At 43.1% G+C, this 11,465-nt stretch overlaps 1 protein-coding gene across 3 annotated transcripts in view; it reads left to right on the top strand.

Annotated features, from left to right (window-relative positions):
• Positions 1-11,465, top strand: part of LOC119140829 (transcription factor RFX3-like) — a 173,406-nt gene that overhangs the window by 55,777 nt on the left and 106,164 nt on the right. For all 3 annotated transcript variants that reach the window (XR_005101740.1, XM_037372463.1, XM_037372464.1), the window contains exon 2: positions 7,478-7,602. Coding sequence is in view for 2 of the 3 variants with exons in the window: in XM_037372463.1 (XP_037228360.1) it covers positions 7,486-7,602 (117 nt within the window). In the remaining variant the exon portion in view is untranslated. The remainder of the gene's footprint in view (positions 1-7,477; positions 7,603-11,465) is intronic.

Here is an 11,465-nt window from a genome sequence, read left to right as displayed (position 1 = left end):
TGCCTTGTCTCTTCCCCCCTCTTTAAGCTTTCATCTTGCATCTCTCATATCAACTTTTCTCCTTCTCCCTCTCTTGTCCCCCTGCTCTTCCCCTCTCTTTTATCTTCCATCTCTCCCCCATCTTCTGTCTCATCTCTCCCCTTGTCTCATTATCACCTCCTTCGTCTCTCATATCTTCTCTCATCTGTTCTCTCTTTTTTCCCCCATCTCTTGTCTCATCTCTCATCACTTGCCCCTCTCATCTCTTCCCTTGGCTCATCTCTTGTCTCTCACCTCTCCTTACATCTATTGTCTCTCTTGCCTCCCTTGTCTCTCTTTTCTCTTCTAACTCATCTCCTGTCATCTCTTCTCATTTCTTGTCTCTCGTTTCTCGTCTTCCGTCTTTTTTTGTCTTTCATTGTGTCTCTCCTCTTACCTTGTCTCCTCTTCTTTTTTCTCTCCTCTTGTCTCACTTCATATCATCTCTTGTCCCATCTTGACTTCCTTCTCATCTCTTGTCCCTCTTGTCTCTCATCTCATCCCTTGTCTCAGCTCTCTTGTGTGTCTCTCATCCCTTATCCCTCTCTTACCCTCCTCCTCCCCCCCATCTGGCCTCTCTCGTCTCTTTCATCCTGTCTCTCCATTCTTGTCTCATCTCGTCTCTCCTCTTGTCTCATCTCCTCTCTCATCTTTCCTCTCATGTTGTCTTCTCTCATCTCTTCTTTAATCTCAAATCATCTTTTATCTCCTATCTGTTGCCTCATCTCTTGTCTCTGTTGCCTTGTCTCTCATGTTATCTGTTTTCCTCTTGTCTCTCATGACACATCTCTCCCCTTGTCTCATCTGTCTTGTCTTTCTTATCCCTCTCTTGCCCCTCCCTCATCACCCTCTCGTCTCCTTCTATTCTCTCACCTCCTTCTATTTTCTTGTCTCATACTTCACTTTGTCCCTTGTCTCACCTCTTACCATTCCTCTCATCTCTTGTGTTGTCTCTCTCATCTCATCTCTCATCCATTGCTGTCACCTGTTGCCTAGTCTCCCCTCTCCTATCATCTCCCATCTCTCATCTCTCCTCTCTCGTCTTGTCTTGTCTTCTCGCCTCATCTCCCATCTCATCTCCTCTCTAGTGTCTTGTCTCTCCTCTCATCTTATTTTTCTCTCCTTGTCTTGCTTTGTCTCATCTCTTGTCTAATCTTGTCTTTTCTCTATTCTCTTCTTGTCCCTCCTCTCGACTCTTGCCTTATCCCTTGTCTTGTCCCTCTTCTCTCATCTTTCCTGTCCCTTGCAACTCTTGTCTCTCTCATCTCACTCTCCTCTCAGCCTCTTCCCCTCTACTCTCACCCCACCTGGCCTCTCTTGTCTCTCTCATCCTGTCTCCATTCTTGTCTCTCCTCTCTGCTCTCATCATCTTGTCTTTTTTCATCTTGTCTCACCTCTCATCTTGTCATCTCATGTCTCATCTCTCTTTACTTGTCTATTGCCACTTGTCTCACCACCCCTCTCACCTACCCCTGTCAGAGGAATGAAGGCAGTGGGTTGATTAGCATTGATAACATGCAGCTGTGGCCTTGCCTCAAAGGCAGTGGGTTGATTGACATGGATGATGTGCAGATGTAGCTCGTTCCCACTAAGTGGTTAAATAGCCCTGAGGATTGTGGGAAAGGGGGTGGATGGAGGGGTAGTAGTGCTGTCTGGTTTCTGGAGGAAGGAGATGCAGTGCAGGTAGTAGAATCTGACCAATGGTAAAGCCTTGTTGCAGTCTACTGTTTTTTTTTGTGCTGCAACAATTGGTGCCCTGTGTGAGGCTGACTGAGTTGGACTCAGACTACAACATTCCTCCTCTCTCTTTCCCCTCCCTCTTGTCTCCCTCTGTTGTCTCCCCTCATGTCTCATTCCTTGTCTCAACTCTCTTGTCTCTCTCCTGTTCCTTGTAACACAGGAGTAAACAGAAGGATAAGTAATGAGAGAGATGAGAGTTATCTGGCCTACCTTGTCTAATGTCATGCTCTCTTTCTGTCTCTCATAGTCCTGTGTCTCTGTCTCCTCTCCTCCTGCATATCTCCTGTCTCTCAGCTAATCTTTATAACATCTTGTATCTCTAATCTCTTGTCACTTTCTCACCCCCCTCCTCTCTACACCCAACATACCTTTTATCCTATCTCTTTATCTACATTTGGTCTTTCTCATCTTGCCTTGGTTCCCTCTAGTCCGTATCTTGTCTGCTGCCTCTGTCTCTCATCTCTATAATCTACCTCATCTGTCTGTTATCTCCCCCATCTCTCATCTCTCCTGTTTTTTTGTCTTTTCTCTTGCCTCTCATTTCTCCTCCCTATTGCCTGCCCCTTGTGATGCTCTCTCTCACCCCTCATTTTTCTCTGGCCTCTCTAGTCTCTCCTGCTTGTCTGTCTTCTTTCTTGGCTCTGCCTTATTTCTCTCCCCCTGGTCTCTCGTTTCTCTCTCCACTCATCCTGTCTCATCTTATCTGCCTTGTTCCTCACCTCTAACCTGTCTCTTCTCTCACCTGTGTCTCGTCTCATGCCCCTCTTATCTCTTGCCTCTCTCCCCTCTCATTTCTCTCACCTCTCATCTCTTCACTTATCACTTGTCTCATCTTGTCTGTCTCATGTCTCATCTCTCATCTGTCTTCCATCTCTTCTCTCTCTACACTCCTTGTCTTGTCTCCTGTCTTCCCTCCATCTCTTGTCTATCTCCTCTTGGTGCTCTCTCTCAGCCCTCTTGGGTCTACATCTCTTGGCTTTCTTGGCCTTTGCTCTCATTTCTTGATCTCAACTGTCTTGAATTTTGTAATCAGCTCTCATGTCTCACAACTAACTTCCTCATCATGCTATCAACTCTCTCACTCTTCAGTACTCTCTCTTTCTCACTCTCTATTTTGTTTATGCTCCATCTCCTTTTCTCTCCAGTCAGTTGGGACTTTCTTTTTCTTTTTTTTTTAAGATTCTTTTGGCAGTATAAGCTCTTAGCATAGCCCCCAAAGCCAACAAAAAGCAGAAGTGTTGCTTTCTTCCAGAAATAACAAATAGGTGTTTTTCTAGGGTTGGTGTGGTCAGTGTCTACCTCTCAATTATACTTGATTAAATATGTTATGGCTTGACCCTGAGCAGCAGCCAAGCACCCACACTCCTTGCTCACTACCTTCTTCCATGGGATGGGGGGAAAGCAGAGGGAAGGTGAAAAGACTTGTGGGTTAAAACAATGACTGCTTAAGAAAAACAAAAGCTGTGTGTGCAAATGAAGCAGACAGAGGAATTAAGTTGCTACTCCCCAATGGCCAGCCATGAGATGGCCAGCCACTTCCTGGAAAGCAGAGCCTCAGCATGCTTAATGGTTTCTTGCTAAGACAAATGCCATAACCGTGAGTGTTCCCCCTCCCCTTCCTCCTCCTTTCCATGAGCTTTTTTTTGTTGAGCATAATGTCATATGGTATGGAATATACCTTTGGTCAGTTGGGGTCAGCTGTCCTGGCTATGTCCCATCCCAATCTCTTGCCCACCCCTAGCCTACTGGATGGGGGGGGGGGGGGGGGGAGTTGGAGAGAAATCCTTAATGCTGTGCAAGCACTGCTCAGCAACAGCCAAAACATTGGCCTATTATCAACACTTTTTAGCCACAAATGCAAAGCATGGCACCATATGGGCAGTTATGAGGAAAATTAACTCTGTCCCAGACAGGCCCAGTAAAAAATGTAATGCTGATTGATGCATTGGCCAAACAAAAAGGATTCTACAAGTACAGAAACAGCAAAAGGAAGACTAGGGAAAATATCACCTATGGCTGGCTGAATGGGGTGGGAGAACTGGTGACAAATGACATGGATAAGGTTGAGGTACTCAACTTCTTCACCTCAGTCTTTACTGGTAAGACCAGCCTTGAGGATTCCCAGTTCCTGAGACCAGAGGGAAAGTCCTGAGCAAGGAATATTTACCCTGTGTGGAGGAGAACCACGTATAAGAGCACTTACACAAACTGAACATACATGAGTCCATGGGGCCTCATGTGTTGTACCCATGAGTGCTTAGGGAGCTGGCTGATGTCATTGCAAGTCCATTCTTGATTATCTTTCAATGGTCATGGTGATCAGGGGAGGTTCCTGACAAGTGGAAGAGAGCAAATATCACTCTGAGAAAGGCAAGAAGGAAGATCTAGGGAACTACTGGCTGGTCAACTTCACCTGTATTCCCAGGAAGATGATGGAGAAAATAATCCTGGACACTGAAGGACATGAAGGTGCTTGGTAGGAGTCAGTATGGATCTATGAATGGGAAATCATGCCTGACCAACATGATAAGCCTTCTACGATGAGTCAACTAGCTTTGTGGATGAAGGGAGATCAGTAGATGTTGTTTATTTAATAGTCAGTGAGGTGGACTGAAACTGGCTGAATGACCAAGCCAAGATTGTTGTGATCAGTGACGCAAATTTCAATTGGAAGCAAGCCACTAGTGGTGTCCCCCAGGAGTCTATACTGGGACCAATACTTTGTGATATCTTCATTAGTGACCTGGAAAATAGGACAGAGTGCACCCTCAGCAAGTTTGCAGATGATACAGAATTGAGAGGAGTGGTTGATAGACCAGATAGCTGTTTTACCATTCAGAGGGACCTCAACAGGCTGGAGAAATGGGCAGAGAATCGCATGAAGTTTAACAACAGGGAATGCCAAGTCCTGCATCTAGGGAGGATTTACCCAAGGCACCAGTACAGGCTGCAGGCTGACTAGCTAGAAAGTAGTTTTGCATAGAAGGAAATGGGTATCCTGGTGGACAAGAAGCTGAACATGTCCCAGTAATGCACCCTTATGGCAAAAAAGGCCAAGAGTATCCCTGGCTGCATTTGGAAGAGTATTGTTAAGAGGTTGAGGTAGATCCTTTCTCTCTACTCAGTGCTAGTGAGGCCATATCTGGAGTACTGTGTTCAGTTCTGGGCTCCCCAGTACAAGAAAGGTATGGACTTACTGGAGCAAGTCCAGCAAAGGGCCACAAAGACTGGAGTATCTGCCATATGAGGAGAGGCTGAAAGAGCTGGAACTACTTAGCCTGGAGAAGAAAAGGCTCAGGGAGGATCGTATCATTGTGTATAAATACCTGATGGGAGGGAGTGAAGATGAGGGAGCAAGACTCTTCTCAGTGGTGCTCATTGACAGGACAAGAGGCAATGAGCACAAATGGAAAAAAGCAGGAAATTCGATCTGAACACTCGAAGACGTTTTTTTACTGTGAAGTTAGTCAAGGACCTTACCAGGTTATCCAAAGATGTTGTGGTCTCTATCCTTAGAGGTATTAAGAACACAACTGGACATGGCAACTTGCTCTAGGTGACCCTGTTTTGGGCAGGGGGGTTGGACTAGATGGTCTCAAGAGGTCCCTTCCAACCTAAACCGTTCTGTGATTCTGTGCAAAACTGAGGAATTCTCAAATTCCTAGTAAGTATAAGTCATCCTCAGTCTTCTTTCTGATAATCTAAATAGGTTTTCTTTGTAAGGCATTGTCCTGGTTTCAGCTGGGATGGAGTTAACTTTCTTCTTAGTAGCTAGTACAGTGCTGTGTTTTGGCTATGATGTGAGAACAATGTTGATAAACCGCACTGATGTTTTCAGTTGTTGCTGGGTAATGTTTATACTAAGACAAGGATTTTTCAGTTTCTTGGGCCTTGCCAGCCAGAGGGCTGGAGAGGCACAAGAGAGTGGGAAGGGACACAGCCAGGACAGCTGACCTGAACCAGCCAAAGAGTTATTCCATACCATGGGACATCATGCTTGGTATATAAACTTGGGGAGTTAGCTGGGGTGATCGTTGCTCAGGGACTGGCTGGGCATCAGTCAGCGGGTGGTGAGCAGTTGTACTGTGCATCACTTGTTTTCCTTTCTCCCTTTTCCTTTGGATTTTATCCTTTTCCCCACCTTTCTATTATAACTGTTGTTGTTACTATTGTTATTATTATTGATATTGTTGTTGTTCTTACCTTTTAATACTGTTTAAATTATTAAATTGCTCTTATCTCAACCCTCGAGTTTTACATTCCTTTCTGATTCTCCTCCCCACCCCTCCGGGTGGAGGGGAGTGAGCATGTGGCTGTGTGGTGCTTGGTTGCTGGCTGGGGTTACCAACACAGGCATTTTCCTTTGCTGTTGGACTATTTCTGTGCTCTATCCAGATTTTGAATATTTCTCTTAAATATGTCAGCGTCACAACCTCATGTACTTTTTTAGTGTGTGCCTCACTATTTTAATAGGGGTAAAATCCCCATTTATAACTCCAGTGATTACATTAACACTTTCTGCTAAAGCAAGCTTACTTGAGTCACTTTTTCACTATGACCTTTAAAATGCTTTTCAGGGTCTTCTTTTCAGGTTGTAGCCCCTCATTCTATCACCTGCTAGAGCTTTAACTCGGCATTTGAATATGAAGAATTTATAGTGCAGCTCAGTAAACCAGAGGACAGCTTTGAAGAATGGGTAGTCATTTACAAGCTGGTGGGAGGACTTTGACTTATTTTGGGTTTTTTATGAGTTGTTCCTGAAGTCACATAAATAAAAAAAGTTTATGTTCATTTACATTATTAAATAAGATATTTTGAGTGCAAGTAAGGTAAGAGAAAACTTTGACTATTTCTGTGTATAAGGATTTGAACTGTTTCAGGGAAGAAAATAAAGAAATTTCTTTCTGGTATTGCATATTTTACCCATTGTGTTCTTACAAGACACTTTATTCAGCATATGTTCTTTCTGAAAGCTGACAATATTGGAAGTACTATAATTTACTTGTATTGTGATTACTATAGAAATTACTCTTTTAGTTTTTTAGAATTGCGATGAGTTGGTAAGCAATGTTTCCAGTGTTCAGTTTAATCGCATTGATTATTGCAAGTCTTTTTGTGAAGGCATGCTTAATTAAGAAGTTAACATTTATATGTGCAGTTTCTAGAATTGTTTTTGTTCATATAGGTAGCTCAAAGTGTGTTGTCTTAATATGGTATAATGTTTTGAGTCTCCTCTCAAAATTTGACAATAGTTGCAGCTAACATATACAAGTGTAGTTAGAGAAGAATCAGGCCTGTGAACGGATTTTTTTCTAAAAGTTCTTTACCTCAAAGTAATAAGTAGGTTCATGTGTACCTTGCTTCTGACTCGATAAATATATTTGCTATTACAAAGCAGACTGTAAACTGTTAGAAAAAAAATTCATGAAGTCCAAAGCTTATTCTCTTCTTGATGTGCTGCAAGCTCTAAGCAGACCTTAGATTAGACAAAGCAATAATATATAATAGAATTTTCTAATATGTTAGGCCAAAGCAGCATTTTAAAAAAAGAAAAAATAAATGAAGTATCTCCATGTACTCATGTAATAGTACGTGAAACAATCTTTAGCTAATCCCCAGAATGGATTTTGGGTGAATATTATTTTAAAAATCTGAATAAGTGACAAAAAGAAAAGAAGTTTGTGCTGAACTTTTAATTTTACATTTTAATTTCATTCAGAGACCACGATGCAGACATCAGAGACTGGGTCAGACACAGGTTCGACTGTGACTTTACAGGCATCTGTGGCTGGCCAGGCAGCAGTGCCCACACAGGTAGTACAGCAGGTACCAGTTCAGCAACAGGTAGGTGTCTATTAATTTTGGGAAAACAAAAAACCCTGGCAAGACAGAATGATGCATTTCAACAGGTGTAGTGAAGAACTGATTTTGTACAAGGGTATAAAACCAACTCTTTTTCACTGTTTTATTAAATTTTATTTTGCTGGAACTAAAATAGCTAAGTAAGCAGACATGCAGTTTTCAGGGTTTATTTCTTGAACTAGAATATCTGGCAACCACCAGAAATACATATGCATGAGTCTAAAAGAGGATTACTATGAAATGTGTACAGTATTGCATAAAAAATTACATTTAAGTTACTGAGTATTCACATTTATTCCTTTGAAAGGTTGATAAGGAATATGGATTTTTTTAAATAAATACAATATATATGTAAAATAAAAAAAGCAATGTAATTTTGTACTTCTAAGCTGGATTCCCTGCAGGTTTTTGCACAACTGCAGAAAGGTATTTGAAATAAAACCATATGTAATGCATAATTTGGATTTGCTGGAGAATTAAAGGGGCTTCTGTAGCAGCCAGCTCAGCACACACTTCTGTGACATGATTAATCACCTATGCAGCCCCACCATCGTTAGAGGGAGTGGTGCATGCAGAGATTGAGGGGGGAAGTGAAGTTGGAAAACAGGAACTGCATGTGAAGACCCATGACTTTTGTCCAAGACTCCTTTAGTACATGTAATTTAGTTGTTTTGCGGTTTGTTGGTTGTTTTTTTTTTTTTTTTTAATTATTTGTTCTAGTTGGAAAGGACCTACAATGACCATCTAGTCCAACTGCCTGATCACTTCAGGGCTGACCAAAAGCATATTAAGAGCATTGTCCAGATACCTCTTAAGCACTGACAGGCTTGGGGCATCAACCACCTCTCTAGGAAGTCTCTTCCAGTGTTTGACCACCCTCTCAGTAAAGAACTGTTTCCTAATATCTAGTCTGAACCTCCCCTGACACAGCTTTGAACTCTTCCCACTAATCCTGTCACAGAATACCAGGGATAGCAGATCAGCACCTCCCTCTCCACTTCCCCTCCAGTCATCTGTCAGTGTTTTAGGTTCTTTGGGTGAAATCTGATGTTCTTTTTCAACATAAGCTCACTTCACAGCTTCAAAAACAACAATATTAAAACTGAGAATAACTTGTTAAATTATGTAAGTCTGTTCTGTGCTAGTGGATCACTGTTGTCCAAACTAAAACTTCTAACATTTTGTTAAATTTAGTTTTTAAATTTAAAAGTGATGAATTTTTCTGCATGTTCTTTGCAATGCTGTTAACTGCTTCATACATTTCACTAATAATTTTCCCTGGTGTACAGACTCAATTCATAATGTCTCAATTTCATTAATATCACTTCTACTTATAATGTACCTCAGAATACATTTGCTTTTTTCTTGTTTTAAACATCCCCCAACAAAAACAATGAAACAAACCAAAAACCACCAACATTTCAGAAAAGCGTTTAAGTATTGAGCACTTAACATGAATTTAAACATTGGTTTAAACGTTGTGAGGTTGAAAGGAACTGGAACTTCTGGGGGTCATCTTGTCAACCCCCTGCTCAATCAGGGCCACCTAGAGCCAGTTGCCTAGGAACATGTCCATGTGGCTTTTGAATATCTCCAAGGAAGAGACTCCACAGTCTCTCTGGGTAAGCTGCTCCAGTGCTCAGTTACTCTCTGTCGTGGTTTAACCCCAGCTGGCAACCAAGTGAGCTGCTTGCTCACTCCCCCCCCCCCGCCCAGAATGGTGGGGAGGAGAGTCAGAATCTGAATATAAAATGAGGGTTGAGATAAGAACAATTTAATAATTTATACAGAATAAGAAGGTAAGAACAACAATAATAATAAGTTATAATGGAAAGGTGGGAGAAAAGAATAAAATCCAAAGGAAAAGGGAGAAAGGAAAACAAGCGATGCACAGTACAACTGCTCACCACCCACTGACTGATGCCCAGCCAGTCCCCAAGCAACGATCCCCCCTCCCCAAGTTTACATACCAAGCATGATGTCCCATGGTATGGAATAACTCTTTGGCTGGTTCAGGTCAGCTGACCTGGCTGTGTCCCTTCCCACTCTCTTGTGCCTCTCCAGCCCTCTGGCTGGCAAGGCCCAAGAAACTGAAAAATCCTTGTCTTAGTATAAACATTACCCAGCAACAACTAAAAACATCAGTGTGTTATCAACATTGTTCTCACATCATAGCCAAAACACAGCACTGTACTAGCTACCAAGAAGAAAGTTAACGCCATCCAAGCTGAAACCAGGACACCCTCATACTAAAAGTGTTTCCTTATGGCCAGATGGAACCTCCTGTATTTCTTTTTGTGCCCATTACCTCTTGTCCTGTCACTAGGCAGGAATGAAAAGAGCCTGACTCCATCTTCTAGGCACCTTCCCTTCAGGTATTTATATACATTGAGAAGATCTCCCCCACCCCAAGCTTTCTCTTCTCCAAGCTAAACATTCCCAGCTCTTTCAGCTGGGAGCCCAAAAGTGGACATAGGACTCCAGGTACACAGTACTCAACTGGTGCTGAATAAAGGGGAAGGATCACCTACCTGGACCTACTGGTAATAATTTGCCTAATGCATCCCAGGATACCGTTAGCCCTCTTTGTGGCAAGGGCACACTGCTGTCTCATGTTCAAATTCATGAGGTTCCTGTCAGCACATTTCTACAGCCTTTTGAGGTCCCTCTGGATGGCAGCACAACCCTGTGATTTTTCAGCCGCTCTTCCCAGTTTGGTGTTATCAGTAATTGGCTGGGGGTATACTCTGCCCCATCATCTAGGCCAGGGGTCCTCAAACTTTTTAAACAAGGGGCCGGCGTGCAGATGAAGTGGGAGGAAGTCATCTGCGGCTGCTTGGTTTTCCCCCCCAAACCCTGGTGGGGGGTGGTCTGTAAATACCAGGGGCCGGATTGAGGACCTTGGGGGGACGTATGTGGCTCGCAGGCCGTAGTTTGAGGACCCCTGATGTAGGTCATTAATGAAAGTATTGAACAGGACAGGACCTAGTAATGGCCCCTGGGGTACATTGCTAGTCACTGGCCTCCAACTAGACTTTGTGCCACCAAAAGGCTTTTGCTGAATTAGGACTTTTATATAGATCTCTCTCTTTTAAGTTAAAGATTTATTAACAGAATCACAGAATGTTTAAGATTTGAAGGGACCACTGGCAGTTACCCCTCCCTGCTCAAGCAGGGTCATCTAGAGCTGGTTGCCTGATGGCATGCCAAGAGAACTTTTGAATATCTCCAAGGGGGTATAATCCACAACTTCCCTGGGAAACCTGTTCCAGTGCTCAGTCACCTTCACAGTAAAAAAAAGTCTTTCCTGATGTTCAGATGGAACCTCTGTTTGTGCCCATTGCCTCTTGCACTTTCACTGGGCACCACTGAAAAGAGCCTGGCTCCATGTGCTTTGCACCTTTCCTTCGGGTATTTGTACACACAGTGAGATTTCCCCCTGAGCCTCTGGGCTAAATAGCCCCAGCTGTCTCAGAAACGAGACTTTGTGTCACTGATCACCACCCTCTGGGCCCAGCCATTCAGCCAGTTTTCAATCCACCTCAATGCTCATCCAGCCCATATTTCAACAGCTTCTCTACAAGGACCTTATGGGAGACAATGTCAAAGGTATTCATGAAGTCTAGGCAGAATTATCCACTGCTCTCCCCTGGTCTACCAGGCCAGTTATTTCATTGTAGAAAGTTATTTTGTCAAGCATGACTTTCCCTTGGTGAATTCATGCTGGCTACTCATGATTTCTTTGTCATTCATGTGCCAGGAAATGGTTTCCATGATTACTTGCTCCATCACCTTCCCAGTGATTGAGGCGAAGCTGACCAGCCTGTAGTTCCCCAGGTCTTCTT

This window comes from Falco rusticolus, chromosome W, assembly GCF_015220075.1.
Source record: "Falco rusticolus isolate bFalRus1 chromosome W, bFalRus1.pri, whole genome shotgun sequence".
Classification (NCBI taxonomy): Eukaryota; Metazoa; Chordata; class Aves; order Falconiformes; family Falconidae; genus Falco; species Falco rusticolus.
The sequence above is the reverse complement of the archived record's forward strand: the minus strand, read 5'-3'. Positions and strand labels throughout refer to the sequence as shown.